A 16,394-nucleotide genomic window follows, 5' to 3' on the forward strand; every position below is an offset into this window, starting at 1 on the left:
ATAATTAATAAATAATCTCAATTATTTACATAAAAAGCTTAGTCTATAAGGTCAAATATTATCTTAAGCCCACTTGGAAAACCATGGCTAGCTATATCATTATATAATCTATATCTGGTTAGTGGTTATTATACAAAAAGTAGGACGGAAAGATTCGAACTTCAGACATCTTAATAAAAAAAATTTATATCTTAACTAGTTAAACTATATTTAAGTATACTAAATTCTAATGTTACGTTCAAAATAAATAATAAAAAATAAACTCACCCAATTTAATATTGTAGGTGGCGTCTACAATTTGACATTTATTTTACATTTTTATAGTTGATTTTGATGGACCAACCACATAACTAAATTTTAGCATATCTAGGTTGTATAAAACAAAATATAGTTTTATATTGAAATTAAACGTATTCATAGTAAATTTCAATATGAAATTTAAAATGTTCTCATTTTTACCCTACCAATTTTTTTTAATTAAGTCAAGAAAATTTGTTAAATTGTGGTTATAAATAACATATATAGGATTAAATTATTGTTTTATTAACATAATTCAACATGTACAATATGTCACCTTCACGAGTGAATTATATTTTGTTGATTGTTTTAAGTAACATTTGAATGACATGTTTAAATATATTAATAAAATAATAATTTAATTGAAATAGATGATTGGGCGAAACGGAGAATTACATAAGAAAGAAAAATTAAAATTTGATATATATTTAGAACAATGTCCTAAGGAAAGAATAAATCGATCTCATGCTTTAAACATTTATTAATTAATGATCACTTGTCTAAAGTTAAACAAGGATGTGTAATTTCTAATTTTCTTGATTATAAAAACATGGGTGGGTTTTGTCATACATCCAACGTAATATTCATTTATTCCAACATAAAATGAATTAATTTTTAATCAGACAGGTAGTTTGAGAATCTTATCCCGTGCGTATTTTAGCCCCTTCACTCACAGACAGCCCTTTTAGAGAGTGAGAGAGAGAGAAGATGTTAAATTACTGAATTAATGTTCATTAGTAGTTAAATAAAGTGTGAATCCGTAAGCCTGCAAAAATGCAGCGGTAGAATACAAATTCTATCGTCTTTAATCGCTGAATGGAGTGGTCTCTTTCAACTCTTGCAAAGGTGGAAAAAAAAAGAAAGAAAAAAGAAAGTAAAAGTGAAAATGACGCAGAAGGAGGAACAATATATGGGTCTGATTCTGAAGGCTGCAGTTTTATTAATTAAGCTATCATGGGTTGACTGAGAACGGCTGGGTGTGGCTAGCTGAAGCTTTCACTCAGCTAAAAGCAAGCGAATTTTCACGACCCATTTGGGGGAAATTTTTCCAAAGTCGAGGCCGAGGGGATTCTGTTCTGTTCTCTCTCTCCTTTTGTTCTTAAACTTAATTAATTTGTTGTTTAAGGGTGATTTTGATCATAGCTTTTGTTTGCTTTCGCTTAACGTTCTTCACTGGATGATGACATAATGATGTACCCACTTCGAGATAGAGAGGAAGAGAGAAGGGATACTTTGTTTTTTTTTTTTTTTTGTTTTCCCACTATCTGATCATTGATTCCAGTTGTTATAATTATGGATGAACCAACTGGGTTTAATCCTCTTTGAAAAAAAATCCCCCCCGTCTTCCCCCTTCCCCACCATCTTATCATTGATTCCAGTTAAATTCAGGCAGGAGCCAACCGGGTTTTACCCCATTCACAAAAAGTAGGGGGAGAGAGACGGAAAGAAAACCAGATATTAGAGAAAAGGGCCAATTTCTCTTTACTGGTTCACATAATCGTTACCACAATAACGACTGGGTTTTATCTAGTCTGTTGCCAAATATGATTCGTACGAAGCTTTTAGTCGATTAGCGCCAGTGACTTCTATGGATTCAGCTCTACGCAGAACCAGACTGAGGAACTACTTGGTGTTGGAGGAGAGAACGGGGTTCTCTTGGCCGTTTTTGATTGATAATTAATCCCTGTTTCTGGGTATCTTTCTCCCCCAGTAGAGTTTCTCCAAGTGGGTTCCTCCTCAAGTATTGATTTCGATGAGAAGGGTCGGTGAAGAATCGGCGGTCTTCCTGTAATTTGTATTCCTCTAGTCGAACTTATATTGTTGTGTTGTGCTGCAGGAGTTTTATGTGGAGGGGTTGCTCTGGCGGAGCTGGGGTTTTTCTCAAGCTCTCAAGGTGCTTACTGAGGATGTCTTTGAGCTGCAAGTTTTCTACCTCTAACGGGAAATTCCCAGCTGGGTTTAAGCTGAAGAAGGCCAAGGAACATCTCTGTTTGTTAAATTCTACCGGAAAATGGAAGAAGAAGCTTCTCTGTCTTTGGATTTTAGCTGTAGTTGTAGTTTTGAGCAGTTGGTTTTTCTTGCGTCCGTGTAATGTGAGTAGTGGAACAAAACAGAAGACCTGGAACTTGTTCGACGAAGAAACTCGAACTTTGCTGCGGCATTTCAATGTAAGCAAGAATCAGCTTCAAGCTTTAGCTTCCTTTTTGTCCGAATCAGATCGGGTAAGTTTTCTTTAACAGTTCAATTCGTTGATCTTTTGTCTTCTCTCGTAAACTATTGTGAGTATATTTCTCATATCATAGGCAAACAATAGCCGTGGGGATCCAATGATTATTGCTGAAGTTGTGTGACATGGATGCCACAACATTGTTCTTTTTTTTTTTTCTCTCTTCTTTTACCATTTATTTTCAACTTTGGAGTTGGGACGATGTGAAAGGCCTATTGTCGAATTGATTAGTCTTAGGCAGGCTGTTTAAGGCTGTTTGAGTTAATTTATCAAATTAAGTGAGGGTAGAAACCATTGAAATGCACATCCGAGCCTGATGAACTGAGGTAATATACAAAGAGACATCAAGCTTTATTTGTTGTATGATTCTTAAACCTATCCATTATATAGGTTAATAATCAATATTACCAGTTCTGTCTTTGTAAATGTACACCATAGGAGTGCCTCATGTCTTTCCTAAATCATGTAACGGGAGAATGATTAGAGAATACATGCATTAAATGGTTTACATTAGATTATATTTGTTGCAGATGTTGTCCGTCCGGTGTACTGAAGATTTTGAATCTGACACATCACAGTTGGATGGAATTGCCTGTGCCCTGAAGTTACTGTACTGGGAGCAAGATTTGCAAAAGCAGTATTTGGGGGTTGAAGAAAGTGCAGATTCCAATATTGGGCAGTGCCCAATTCGAACTGAGAAGATCCCTGAAAATTCTGACCAATTATTCTCTGAGGACATAACTGTTCCATTTGCTTCAGACTTATCTGTCTCTTTACTTTCTACTAGTTATCAGCTTTGTGGAAAGGTAGATGAATTTTTATACTGGAATAAGTTGATGTAGTGTACCTGAAATCTAGTCTTTAAAAATTCATCTTTCCCAAGTCACAACACTTAAAGATCTAATCTAACTTTTGATTTTGATTGTTATCCATACTAGGAATTAGCATAGTACACCTTAGTTTGTTTATTTACTTATCATTATTTTTTTATATTATTTTTTTCTAGTAGAACAAATACATCATCCACCTTTGAATATTGATAATGATAAGCACTACTAATATTTAGTTCCTTCGCAAAGAAAGTTAACTTTGGCAAGTGCAAAAGATTTATGTCAATGTATAATAATTCAGTTGCTGACTAATCTTGATGTTGGGCATAATCAGATAATAGAACAAGCAGGAGTGCTAAGATACTTTTTGAGAAAGCACTGGGAGAGTTTCTGTAGATTGTTAATTGGATGTTTCTGGGTTCTCCTTGGAGTGATAGTGTTCCAGAACATGCCTGGTTTCCACCTGAAATTGTGGACCAATAAACATCCAAAGCCAGATCAACCGTTGGTTCATCAACAGTGGGTCTTGCTACAAAGAAAACAACATCAACAAGTCAAAGATTCTCCTAAAGGAGCTGGGAAATGGCGGAAGGTTCTCCTAAGAATATTTATTGTAGTTGGGATCATCTCGTCCATTTGGTTATTTTGGCGCCTGAACCAAAAAATCATTTTTAGAAGAGAAGAAACACTTACAAACATGTGTGATGAGCGAGCCCGGATGTTGCAGGACCAATTCAACGTTAGCATGAACCATGTTCATGCATTGGCTGTTCTTACCTCTACCTTCCACCATGGGAAACAACCTTCTGCCATTGATCAGGTAATGCTCTTTCTGTTTTCCCTTTGTTTTGTTTCTCCGCTGTTAGCCTGTAAAACAATTTCTTTTCATTGATGAATTTTAATGAATATGGTATCCTAGCAGATATCAATAATCCTTCATTGAAAGAACAGTACCCAGTATTTATTTTTAAGTTTTAATATTTTCCATCATCACGCACTTGATCAATAAGTTGTTTGTTTGTATAAAAAAAATAGTAACCTTTTATTGCTTTGTTATCGATATTGATTGAAAAAGGGTAGATTTTTTTTCACCTAAAATCAGATGAAAAAATATGGAATGCTGCAGTTCATGAACTGGTTGTAAGGATTTGAATCTCCTAGTACTTGGCCAAAGATATTGTATTCTGAAGAACTCTTGATAGTATATCACTCCAATGCTTACAAATTTTCTGTCTAGCTGATTATTTCTGAACTCTCTCTGCAGAAAACATTTGGTGAATATACAGAAAGAACAGCCTTTGAAAGACCACTAACTAGTGGTGTAGCTTATGCTTTGAAAGTTAATCACTCAGAAAGAGAGGAATTCGAGATGAAGCATGGATGGACAATAAAGAAAATGGAGACTGAAGACCAAACTCATGTTCAAGATTGCATCCCAGAAAGTTTGGATCCTGCACCAATTCAAGATGAATATGCACCTGTCATATTTTCTCAAGAAACAGTCGCTCATATAGTTTCAATTGACATGATGTCTGGAAAAGTAAGTAGCCCAGGACAGTTCATGTGTTAATGACTCTTAATTGACTGATTACTCTTATATTATGGTTCTCCTCATGTCCCTGAAATTGTATTCCTAATTAAAAAGATTTCAACAAGAACACCCATTTGCTATTTTTCCTTTGCTGGTTCATTAATTGAAATCATGTTTTGTTCCAAACAATGGTCATGGTTAAACCCTCTATCGTTCCTGTTGAGATAAAGTGCTTCACTATTGCCTAGATTTGGGAATTAAATCTCTACAGATCTATGTCCCATTGTTTTACCATCACATCCACGTACAACAGTTCTTATGTGGATGGTTGCGAACCAAGTTGGATAATAGAATGAATATTTTTGTTTAGGTATTAAAGGTAAGCTATTTCTGTGGTTCAATTGTTTGCTTAGGCACTATTTTGCTGCTGTGTCCACTTCTAGCCATATAGGAAGACTGCGATATTATGTGGCACATCTATTCTGAAGTCCCTTTAATCCTCGAATAATGATTAATGATTAATGTATTCACATAAATGACTCTGTATTACAGGAAGATCGTGAGAACATATTGCGAGCTAGGGCTTCAGGAAAGGGAGTGCTTACATCTCCATTTAAGCTTTTGAAATCTAATCATCTTGGGGTTGTCCTCACATTTGCTGTCTATAACACTGACCTACCACTAGATGCTACTCCACAGCAACGTATTGAAGCTACTGTTGGGTAATTTTGTTTCTTGAGAACTAGTTACTTCTACAATTTTTATTTCTTCTTTGAAAGCATCATGCCATAGTTTACAAGCCGATCCTAATATTTTTTTTTTAAAATTCATTTCTTTAAAGCTATCTAGGTGCATCTTATGATATCCCCTCACTGGTGGAGAAGCTTCTGCATCAGCTTGCTAGCAAGCAGACAATTGTGGTGCATGTTTATGATACAACCAATGAGTCTGCTCCCATCAAGATGTATGGTTCTGATTTTACCGACACGGGGCTATTGCATATTAGTAACCTTGATTTTGGGGATCCGTTAAGAAGGCATGAGATGCATTGTAGGTAAGTTCTCAACTGCTGTGTTGACTTGGGTATGGCCATTTGTATATATGAATCCAAAATAATGGGCTAACTGTTGATTTCTCATGAGCTCCAATTGTGTCCTTTGGTTACAGATTCAAGCATAAACCTCCACCTCCTTGGACAGCTATTAATGCATCAGTAGGCGTCCTAATCATTACCTTGCTGGTTGGTCATATTTTTCATGCAGCCATAAGTCGGATTGCGGAAGTGGAGAATGACTATCGCCAGATGATGGGGCTTAAAAGTCTTGCCGAAGCTGCTGATGTGGCAAAATCACAGGTGCATGTTAAAATTTCCTTTCAATATTCCACTGCATTATCAAGATGCACAATGTGTGTTTATCAAATTTGAATACTGAAGTCTTGACTTTTTTCAGTTTCTGGCAACAGTTTCCCATGAGATCAGAACACCAACGAATGGTGTTTTAGGTAATATGAATACTATTAAACTGATAACTCGATGCTCTAAATCTTCATTTCGATCTTGGATAAGAATGCTCGACTACTTTTCCATAGGCATGCTGAAATTGCTGATGGACACTAACCTTGATGCGAATCAACTGGACTATGCCAAGACTGCTTACGAGAGTGGAAAGGATCTAATATCACTTATAAATAAGGTTCTTGATCAAGCCAAGATAGAATCGGGGAGGCTTGAACTTGAATCTGTACCTTTTGATCTGCGTGCTCTACTTGATAACGTTCTCTCACCTTTTTCAGTAAAATCCAATGAAAATGGAATTGAGGTAACTTCATTAATTTTTTTCCTTTATTTCATTCGATCAATTCCTCACATGTGGTTCTTCTTGGTATCTTACCTTATGTAAAATTGCTTTCATACCCACTTGCATGTGAAGTTGGCTGTTTATGTCTCCGATTTGGTGCCTGAAGTTGTCATCGGTGACCCTGGACGCTTTCGACAAATAATTACTCATCTTGTTGGAAATTCTGTCAAGGTTAGATTTTATCTACTGCTACTTACCTCTTAAAACCTTTTTTGACACTGAATGACTCGAGACAAAAGGGGAAGGAAAGAAAAAGAACAAAGACCAATATTCTTTGGCATATAAGAGCTGTAAGTTAGTTGTGATAGCTTGACATTTCATTAGGGCCGATTTTGCTTTTCCCGAAGTCACACCTGCAGGCACATTGCACCTTGAAAGCAGACTTGCAAAAACATTCTATATTATTTTGTCAACTGACACTAGGATGTGCTGCAACCAATGCTGCAGTGCCGTGTTCTCTGGAGCTGTGGCATTTTTGTCTCTAAGTTTTGTGTCACAGTGCGAAAGGCTCTTGCACTGTCACTGTGACATTAGTCTGTCTTCAGGAATAGCTGGTTGTCTTTTTTATTTTTATTTTTTATTTTTTTTATTGAAATGAGATTTTGATTCATGGGTAAACAGTCACCTTAAAACTTTTTAGTTATGATGCTCGATATGAAGCCCCATTTGACATTAGTCTGTCTTCAGGAATAGCTGGTTGATTTTCTTTTTTTTTTTCTTTTTTTTTTTTTTTTGAAATGAGATTTTGATTCATGGGTAAACAGTCACCTTAAAACTTTTTAGTTATGATGCTCGTTATGAAGCCCCATTTGTTCATTATTCAACCCTGTATTTTGTTCGAAATTATGATGCCAATTTTTTCTTTTTGGATTGCTGATTTGAACTTCCATTATAATGATGCAAAATTTGTCCGGATTCTAATGCAGTTTACTCATAAAAAGGGACACATACTTGTCTCGGTGCATCTGGCTGATGAAGTGAGAGGCCCAGTTGATTTTATGGACATTGTGCTTAGACAAGGCACACATTTAGTTGGAGATACATCAAACAATAGTTGTACCACATTTAGTGGGTTACCTGTGGTGGACAGATGGAAGAGCTGGGAAGAGTTCAAAAAGTTCAGCAGGACAGATGCAGAGGAGAAACCCAAAACAATTCGAATACTCGTGACTGTTGAGGATACAGGTGTAGGAATTCCCCTAAATGCACAAAACCAAATTTTCAAACCTTTTATGCAGGCGGATAGCTCCACTTCACGGACGTATGGTGGCACTGGAATTGGACTGAGTATTAGCAAATGTTTGGTTGATCTTATGGATGGGGAGATTGGGTTTGTGAGTAAGCCTGGTGTGGGTAGCACATTTTCGTTTAATGTTTCTTTCCAGAAAGGGGAAGTAAGTTTGCTGGATACAAGATGGCCGCAGTGTGATCTTGGTGTTCTGGAGTTCCAAGGGCTAAGAGCATTAATAATAGATAATAGCTGCATTCGGGCAGAGGTCACAAGATATCATCTGCAGAGGTTGGGGATTTCTGTTGATATAGCTCTGAGTGCAGAATCTGCTTATCGATATCTATCTAATACTTCCAACACAAGGTAAGTCTTATTAGTTTTATTCATCTAAGGTGTCACTGAAGGAAAATTTGCATTTGAGTGTCAAGCTTCACTATTGGATAACAAGACTGTAGGCCAATTCAAGGCTCAATAAGTTTTCTTTCACGGCAAAATGAGCAGTCAACTCACCCATTAGATAATGAATATTCTACTCCATCTAATGAATCTGTTAAGAATTCTTCTGGTTTCAATTATGGTCACCTGGCTTCTTAAACCATTTATATGGACTTCGGATTTGATCTAGCATATTTCTTTATAATTCCTACATTGAGAATATGTAGATTTATCTTAATGATATTTTAAGGTCAGAAAGGATACACTGTTACCATATCATATTTCATATTTACTAATGCATTTTAGTTTTCAAAATCCACAGAGCATCGACACAATTGGCCATGATTCTTATAGACAAAGACGTTTGGGACAAGAAAGTGGGTCTCAAGTTCCATCTTTTGTTTAGAGAGCATGTGGATAAAAGCGTGACAAAAGTCCAGATGAATACTCCAAAGCTCTTCCTGTTGGCCTCCGTTAGCTCCATTGAGCAAAATGAACTTAAATCCTCTGGTCATGTAAATAACGTATTAACTAAACCTCTTCAGTTAAACGAGATGGTCAGTTGCTTCCGAGAAGCCCTCGGTATTGGGAATAGGAATCAAGTAATTATTAAAAGACCATCTACTCTTGGAAATCTGCTGAAAGGAAAGCATATTTTGGTTGTGGATGACAATGCGGTAAACAGAAGGGTGGCAGAAGGCGCGCTAAAGAAATACGGAGTGATTGTAACTTGTGTAAAAAGTGGAAAGGATGCTGTGGCTCTCCTCAACCCACCGCACAACTTTGATGCTTGCTTCATGGACCTCCAGATGCCTGAGATGGATGGGTAATCATCTTCCTGCCTTTTATGAAATTTCTTTATACTCATTACTTACCGAGCATAGTGCCTGGGAGTAGTCATAGGCAACATCGAGTTTTTGGCATGGCTTTGTCGATGAATAATACAAGAGGTTCCCAAAACTAATATTATTATATTGCTTCTTTTTCCAACTGCCTAATCGCCGTTTGTTTGGTTTGATAAAGGGACACTCACTTAGAATAACAAACAAGCACTTTTTTTTTCCTCTAAAGAATAAAAATTTCATATCAACATACATTTGCTTGCTGTAATCATGATGTGCGTTACATATTATATGCAGGTATGAAGCTACAAGACAGGTCCGGGCTGTAGAAAGTATGGTGAATACGAAAATTACATCTGGAGAAGTGTCAACTAAGGAGAGTAAGGTACATTGGCACACGCCAGTATTTGCTATGACAGCAGATTTAATTCAGGCTATGAATGAAGAGTGCCTGAAGTGTGGGATGGATGGTTATGTAGCTAAGCCATTTGAAGAAGAGCAACTTTATTCAGCTGTAGCATGCTTTTTTGAGACTGCTTGACACAATCCAGCACGTGGTGGAAATAACTGTTTCTTAATTCTCCGACCGACTCCCTCCTCTTATGTTAGGATGGATGGCTCCAGATTGTGGCTGCCCATCTTCTGACTACTCTATCCGGCAATCAGATGGTGGATGGAGTTAATCTGGTCCTGTTCTCATCTTTGAATTCATGGTAAATGTCCAAATTTTGTTTACAGATTTCTTGATGATGAATACATGATTTCAGTCGTAATTTTGGCCTTTTTTTGGTGGCGTCCTGGTGCAACCATTCTTCTGCACCATCAATTTCAGTTTTGACTCTCCATATATGAAAGTTGACAATGAGTTTTAATTCTTCATGAATCTTCCTACCTTTTCCAACATGTCTTGTACCACCGGTTGTTGATATCCAATGTAAAGACGGTTTTCAGTGCTGGTTATCCAGTTACAGAAACGACCACATCAAGGGCAATCCCTCTAGTGGAGAAGCTGAGCTTTATTTCAATTGCACATTGTCTTAAGTTTCTTTTATTTTGTAATATTCTAGGCACCTAGTGTTCACTCATTTGTTCGAAAATTTTTGAATCTTTTCCATTATTCTATCACTACTTAATAGACTTCTTTGCTAATTGTTTCAGGAATGACAACCATGATTATGTAGTCTAGTAGTGCGTGCCAGGGAAGAGCGAGCAAACGATGCAGAATCCATGGTTTTGCCTTTTATCGTCTCCTTCCAACTGCCAAAAACTAACTGATGGCTTCCTAGATGGCCCTTGACTTCTTGTCAGTAAGTGCCTTCCTTCTCTTTTTCTTATTGCTAAACAGGAAAGGCTGAATGATTAATACAATTCTTTATCTTGACATAGGTAGACTCAAATGTTGTGATATGTCAAAATCACTAATATATGAAACCACGGTGGCTTTTCATCTTCTCTGAAATGGCTTATCAAAACCCGCCCTCGTACTGCATACGCGAAGATAGAAATGTCACCATTTTCCAAGCTGACTACAAATTGTTCGATATTTTTCATTAGTTATTTGTACTCTGATGGATTAAAAAAAATACCATCAATGTCTAATAATCAGAAACACCAGAGTTTCATATTTGAGGAAGATCTGCTGCTGTTTCAAAGAACTGACATTTGAAGAGTACTGTATATTCTCATGTATATAAACAATTTGTCTTAAATGATGTAGTTTAGTTTGTAATGTTACTCATGTAATATTCTGATGTATATTTATAAATCACTTCTGTAAAGCTGCATTTTAGTAAAAGATTAGATTATTTTTTCTGTTTTGTCCACCCCCCTGCAAATCTCTCTCCCCCTTCTCACTTTTGCTGCATCTTCAACTTGAGTTATGCTTCTCTTTTGGTTTTACTTTTATCATTAAAAAAACGACCAAATGTAAGAAAAAGTAGCAGATCATTGTTATTGTTAATTCTCCCAAGAAAGATGATTTTGTTTGACTTCTCCTGTCATCTGAATTCTGATATGTGAGATATGGAACCAGAACCTGAAAAGTAGAATCAAGTATGATGGGTGTAAACGTCACGGTCCTGTTTACAAATCATAGTCTTAACGATCTTGTATCGAATTAGACAATTTTTTGTAATTTCGTTTCAGATATGCAATTCCATTCATCAATGAAATTATCGTTTCGATGTGTATATAAAAAAGAGAGTATTGGAATGCCATCTACTTACGATCTAAGTTTGGATAGGATAATGAATTCTCCACCTCTGATATTGCAGAGTTTTTTTTGTCTCATTCGTTGCGGTCAGAATTAAAATCACGAGGGTTGGAGAATCTCTACTTAGAGATTAGATTCAACGTAGAGCTCTCATCCCAATTTCTATTATGGCTAATCTTGTATTGATTTTTGTCCAAAAATTATACCTTGCTAATCAAGATATCATTTTCAGTAATAAAATCACGATTTCCTGTACATCTAGTTCCATTCGATGCCATGGTTTTGATTGTACAAAACCGATGCCATTTTTCTTTTGAGGTATGGCCTAAGCCTACCCACTTGGAAGCCAATTCGGATTAATATATGCCATCTTTTGGGGAATATCAACTGTTTTTGCTTAATTAGTTGTAATCAAATTTGATAAATAGCAGCACATGGGCAACAGGGCAAGCCCTCTTTCTCGAATGCATCGCTCTCTCTCTGCCATGGCTGCTGTTTTGACAAGAACACTGCTAACTCTGCTATTACTGTCAACAATTCAGCAAAAAGCAGGTAACGACCAGAACCCACTTGAAATTTTCAAGTCAAAGAATGCTCAGTACAAATCTCCAAGTTTTCATTTCTACAATTTCTTGGTTTGATTATATTGTGCCCACCAAGTGTTTGTTAAAATGAGTAGGTGGGGAGTTTGAGCAATGGTGTGTAGCAGACGAGCAGAGCCCAGATGATGAATTGCAAATGGCTTTGGATTGGGCGTGTGGAGGAGGAGGTGCCAACTGCAGCAAGATCCAAGGAAACCAATCTTGCTTTTACCCAAATACAGTGAAAGACCATGCTTCATTTGCCTTCAACTCCTACTTCCAGAACTTCAAGCACCACGGTGGATCCTGCTTCTTCAAAGGAGCTGCCATCATTACTGAGACTGATCCTAGTAAGCCACTTCTTTACTTTCTATCATTTTTACTAGATCTCTAAACTCACAATGTTTTGTCTAAAAGTCTTCAACTTTAAAAATTATTTTAGGGAGTTATTAGACTGCTTTTAAAGTTCATAAACATATTAGACAATAACATTGAAAGTAATAAGTCATTCATAGATCTATTAGACAGCTTTTAAAGTACAGAAACATATTAGACATAGAAAATTCAAAATCCTTGAAGTTTATGGACCAATTTTTTTTTTTTTTTTTTGAAGTTCCCATCATCGCAGTGCTATAATCTTTTTACATTATTGAGATTATACTGTGAACCCATGTGGAAGCCATTAAGCAAGCATGTTGAGTGACATACTCGATGAAAAAGATGTTAAAAGAACATTATAAAAATCTCAAAGGTTGTAAGATTGGATGTATGTTAAGCAAAAAGGGAGAATCATTCTCGATTGTGCTTACTTTCGAGCATGGAAATTAAAAAGAGAGAATCATTCCATTTCATTTCTCTTAATTAACAAAGTTGATTCTCAACTAAAATAAGAGTGAGCTTTATGCTAAAAGAGTGACCTTGTTCCATTATTACCCGAGGATTGTTCAGCGTAAATCTTTATTCGATTAATTATTATTATCTAGTGAACAATTTTAGTTTTTTGAACTGAAAAAATTATAAAACTAATTCTTCATCGAAAATGCGGGGTAAGGATTTGACCTTATGATTTTTTAGGAGACATAGAGATGCTTCAACCACTAAGCTATCTTCGAGATGACTCGCAAAACAAGTTATTGTTTTTATAATTAAGCTCAAACTTTGTTTTTCTTGAACATTAGATGCAATAATAGTTCAGATCGATCTATATCTTTCTCGAGCCTCAAAGTCTTAAAATAACCATTCTGTAAGAACCATCATGGGATGACCTAGTGGTCAATAAAGGCCAATGTAAATAACAAAGGGTTCAGAGGAGATGGACTTAAACCATGGTGCCCACCTTTCTAGGATTTAATATCCCATGAGTTATCTTGCCAACCAAATGTAGTAGGGTCAAAATAAAGATGGTATCTCGATTATCATATTTGGTTGCACACCAGCGTATACATCAGAGTTTTTCATTGTCTAAATGCTTGGATGCAGGCCATAACTCTTGCCAGTATGAATTTATTCCATAGCGAGGAGAATTAGAAAGTGATCAGAGAACAAAAACAGAGGAAAGGGGACAAATCCCATGGAAGATTGATTCTTGTTGAAGTTCTTTACTTGTTCCATTGTACTTAGCACAATTGAATTTTATCTTTCCCCAAGCAACCAAATTATTTCATTCTTTTCTTCCTGTTCTTGTTGCCTTTTCTGGCAGATTCTTGTAACAGATAATTGATTTACTTCCTTTAAGGTTCTTGCTACTTTGTCTGTTTCTGAGAATCAGTGCTGACATGGGAAATGATCCGGGAAATATATTACTAAACGGAATGTGTATTGTTTGAGCACAAAATTTACTCTTTTTGGGTTCATGAGTCTGGATCTCCATCAAAATATACTGATCACTTAGAAGTTCAAGTTAGTTTTCATTCGAACTATTTCTCTCTTAAGTGTATTCACATATTTGCGTGTATTTGATAATGAATTTACCTTCGATATTTATAGACGTTAGATAGTTAGCATCATGATTGGCCACGATGCACGCTCCAAAAAATTAGGCACACTACTTGGTATGGTGGCGAGTGGAGAGTTAAGCGTTTTTTGAGTTTTGACCATTCGACCTCATGACCTCCGCCTAGTTGACATAGAAGGATAGTCAACTGGTCGGCTTTCGTCATCCAAAGTATAACTATTTAGATAATGTACCAACTTTTGATAATTGACACGTGACTTGTCATTTTTCACCCTATAACATATAGTATCGGTTATGTTTAGATTGACCATATAATATCAGTTATGTTTAGATATAGTATCAGTTATGTTTATGTTTAGATTGATCCTATAGTATCAATTATATTTAGATTGACCATTGGAATTGCTTTTTTACATAGGTTTTAAATTTTTATTTGGATGGGAGGAAGAGTATAGTGTTAAACAAATTAAAAAGGATAAAGATTGAGACACAAAAATTGGATAGAGATATAATTATTATTAATTAGTTTATATATGTCATAAGCTTTGAGAAGCTTTTGTTACCATTTTTTATTTTAAAGGTAAACCATATGAAACTTAACTCAAAGATAATTGACACCTATTTTTAATCGAGAGGTCTTGAGTGTGAATTCCCACATGTAATTATTATACTCAAAAATTAAAAAGAAAAAAAAAACTTTGAGGTCAACTATTACATGGATCTTATCCAAGTAAATTGGGAAGAAAAGCAATACAAATAAAACCACAAGTCCGCCAAAATGAGCACAGCTCAATAATTGGCATATACTTCCAACCAAGAGGTTGTGAGTTTAAATCCCCTCCCAACGTGTTGTACTAAAAAACAAAAAAAAAAACCGCACATCCATTTGATAAATAGATAAAAATTTGCTTTCTTCTTGGCGGCGAAACCATTATGTTGTCCAGGCAAAGACTACTCCAAAAGATCAGCAGTCGGGACCAGTTGCTTCTCCGTCTCGACATCTGGTTCTCCTTCATCATCCTTCTCTTTCACCTGAACTGGTCGAGAGAACGACAAGAACACGCTGGACTAAGTCCCACACAACACAACAAATGAATTTTCATTTTTCTTAAAAAAAAAAGACAATTAAATTAGCGGAGACGTTTGTAACCATTCAAATTAACTAATAAAATTCTACAACTGATCTAATTTGATCGTTTTTTTTAATATTTAAAGCAGAAGATATTGTTGTACTTTTTCCACAATAATCAAAATTAAATTTTGGAAAAGAACTGAGAAACACGGCCAAGAAAATAAATAAATTTTGGGACTTCTATTTTTGTTTGATAATTTTGATGGTCACTGTAGAATTGAATCTAAGAATGTATGACACTCAAAATATCAGAATTATTTTCCTCATTAATTATGATATATATACACACATATATATAACTCTCTCTCTCTTTCTTTTTTCCTTTTTTTTTTCTTTAATGTGAACAAAAGAAATACCATGTTCTCTCCCCTCTAATTTAATTTAGAATATTAAACCTTGTTTGATGGTTTTCTTTTCTTTCCTTTTTTTTTTTTTTTGAAAGACAACCTCTTCTGGTTGTCACCCACCCAATTATTTTCCAAGGAATATATATATTTCAAAAGTTCATAATTCTTCTCTTCCTTTCTCTTTTACTTTTAGAGAATCTTTCCTTATGCGTTGGAGAAAATAAAGAATCAAACTGTACACTTTTCTTTTTTGGAGAACATCAAAATAAAATGCAGACTAAGTGAGAAAACACTTGGACTAATTTAATAGAAAAGAAATACCAACGACAAAAGAACATTGATTTATGGTCAAAGTAAGCATAGTTCAACAATAATTAACATATATCTCCGACTAAAAAGTTGAAAACATTGACTTAACAGATGAATATTACTCAAATAAATGTCTAATATCTTCTTCCATTTAAATAAAAAACTGTCTAATAGGTTTGAGATTCAGATATTAATAGATTTATTTAAATATATTTTTATTTTTTAATTGAAACATGGGGTGAGATTCAAATATATTGGCTGTTAATATAAATAAACTTAATTTTAAAGTGTGCGAAGTGCGAAGCACATGAAACATGAAAGGAAATAAAATATTGAAAGCAGAGGACAAGTGGTTTGAAACTTGGGTAATGAGAGAGAGACAGAAACTTAGGATTGGAAGAGACAAGATGAGGAATTTACAGTAATGATTTTAGTGAATGTCCAAAGACATGGAGGAAAGTACCAAAAGAAAGGCCCCACTCGCTACCCAAAATGCACACCAACACCTGAAAATACAGACCAACATGTTTGGACGCTCACAAGATGTCGAGACACAAAATAAAATTTTAAAAATATATCAAATCCGAAGCTTAAAAAAAATGATCTG

At 35.5% G+C, this 16,394-nt stretch overlaps 2 protein-coding genes across 6 annotated transcripts; both read left to right on the plus strand.

Annotated features, from left to right (window-relative positions):
- Positions 1-1,235: 1,235 nt before the first annotated feature.
- Positions 1,236-11,064, plus strand: LOC111011062 (histidine kinase 2). Of its 4 annotated transcripts, none has more exons than XM_022284678.2 (16): positions 1,236-2,059; positions 2,135-2,519; positions 3,055-3,330; positions 3,689-4,174; positions 4,619-4,894; positions 5,438-5,607; positions 5,727-5,939; positions 6,053-6,239; positions 6,337-6,388; positions 6,476-6,705; positions 6,817-6,915; positions 7,671-8,338; positions 8,733-9,236; positions 9,550-9,965; positions 10,411-10,559; positions 10,639-11,064. In XM_022284678.2, exons 2-14 carry the CDS (start codon positions 2,142-2,144, stop codon positions 9,791-9,793), a joined length of 3,783 nt encoding a protein of 1,260 aa, XP_022140370.1. In that variant the 5' UTR covers positions 1,236-2,059; positions 2,135-2,141; the 3' UTR covers positions 9,794-9,965; positions 10,411-10,559; positions 10,639-11,064. The 4 variants fall into 4 exon arrangements, with proteins under 4 accessions (XP_022140370.1, XP_022140369.1, XP_022140371.1 ...); XM_022284677.2 differs by having other exon boundaries at positions 1,236-2,022; XM_022284679.2 differs by having other exon boundaries at positions 1,236-1,991.
- A 572-nt stretch (positions 11,065-11,636) lies between these two features.
- Positions 11,637-13,898, plus strand: LOC111011027 (major pollen allergen Ole e 10). 2 transcript variants are annotated; one of them, XM_022284634.2, is made up of 4 exons: positions 11,637-11,782; positions 11,893-12,016; positions 12,144-12,395; positions 13,525-13,898. In XM_022284634.2, exons 1-4 carry the CDS (start codon positions 11,741-11,743, stop codon positions 13,557-13,559), a joined length of 453 nt encoding a protein of 150 aa, XP_022140326.1. In that variant the 5' UTR covers positions 11,637-11,740; the 3' UTR covers positions 13,560-13,898. The 2 variants fall into 2 exon arrangements, with proteins under 2 accessions (XP_022140326.1, XP_022140327.1); XM_022284635.2 differs by having other exon boundaries at positions 11,896-12,016.
- The last annotated feature ends 2,496 nt before the right edge of the window (positions 13,899-16,394 follow it).

The sequence above is a fragment of the Momordica charantia genome (genome assembly GCF_013281855.1).
Source record: "Momordica charantia cultivar OHB3-1 chromosome 2 unlocalized genomic scaffold, Mcharantia_2.0 BLBB01000002.1, whole genome shotgun sequence".
NCBI classification, from domain to species: domain Eukaryota; kingdom Viridiplantae; phylum Streptophyta; class Magnoliopsida; order Cucurbitales; family Cucurbitaceae; genus Momordica; species Momordica charantia.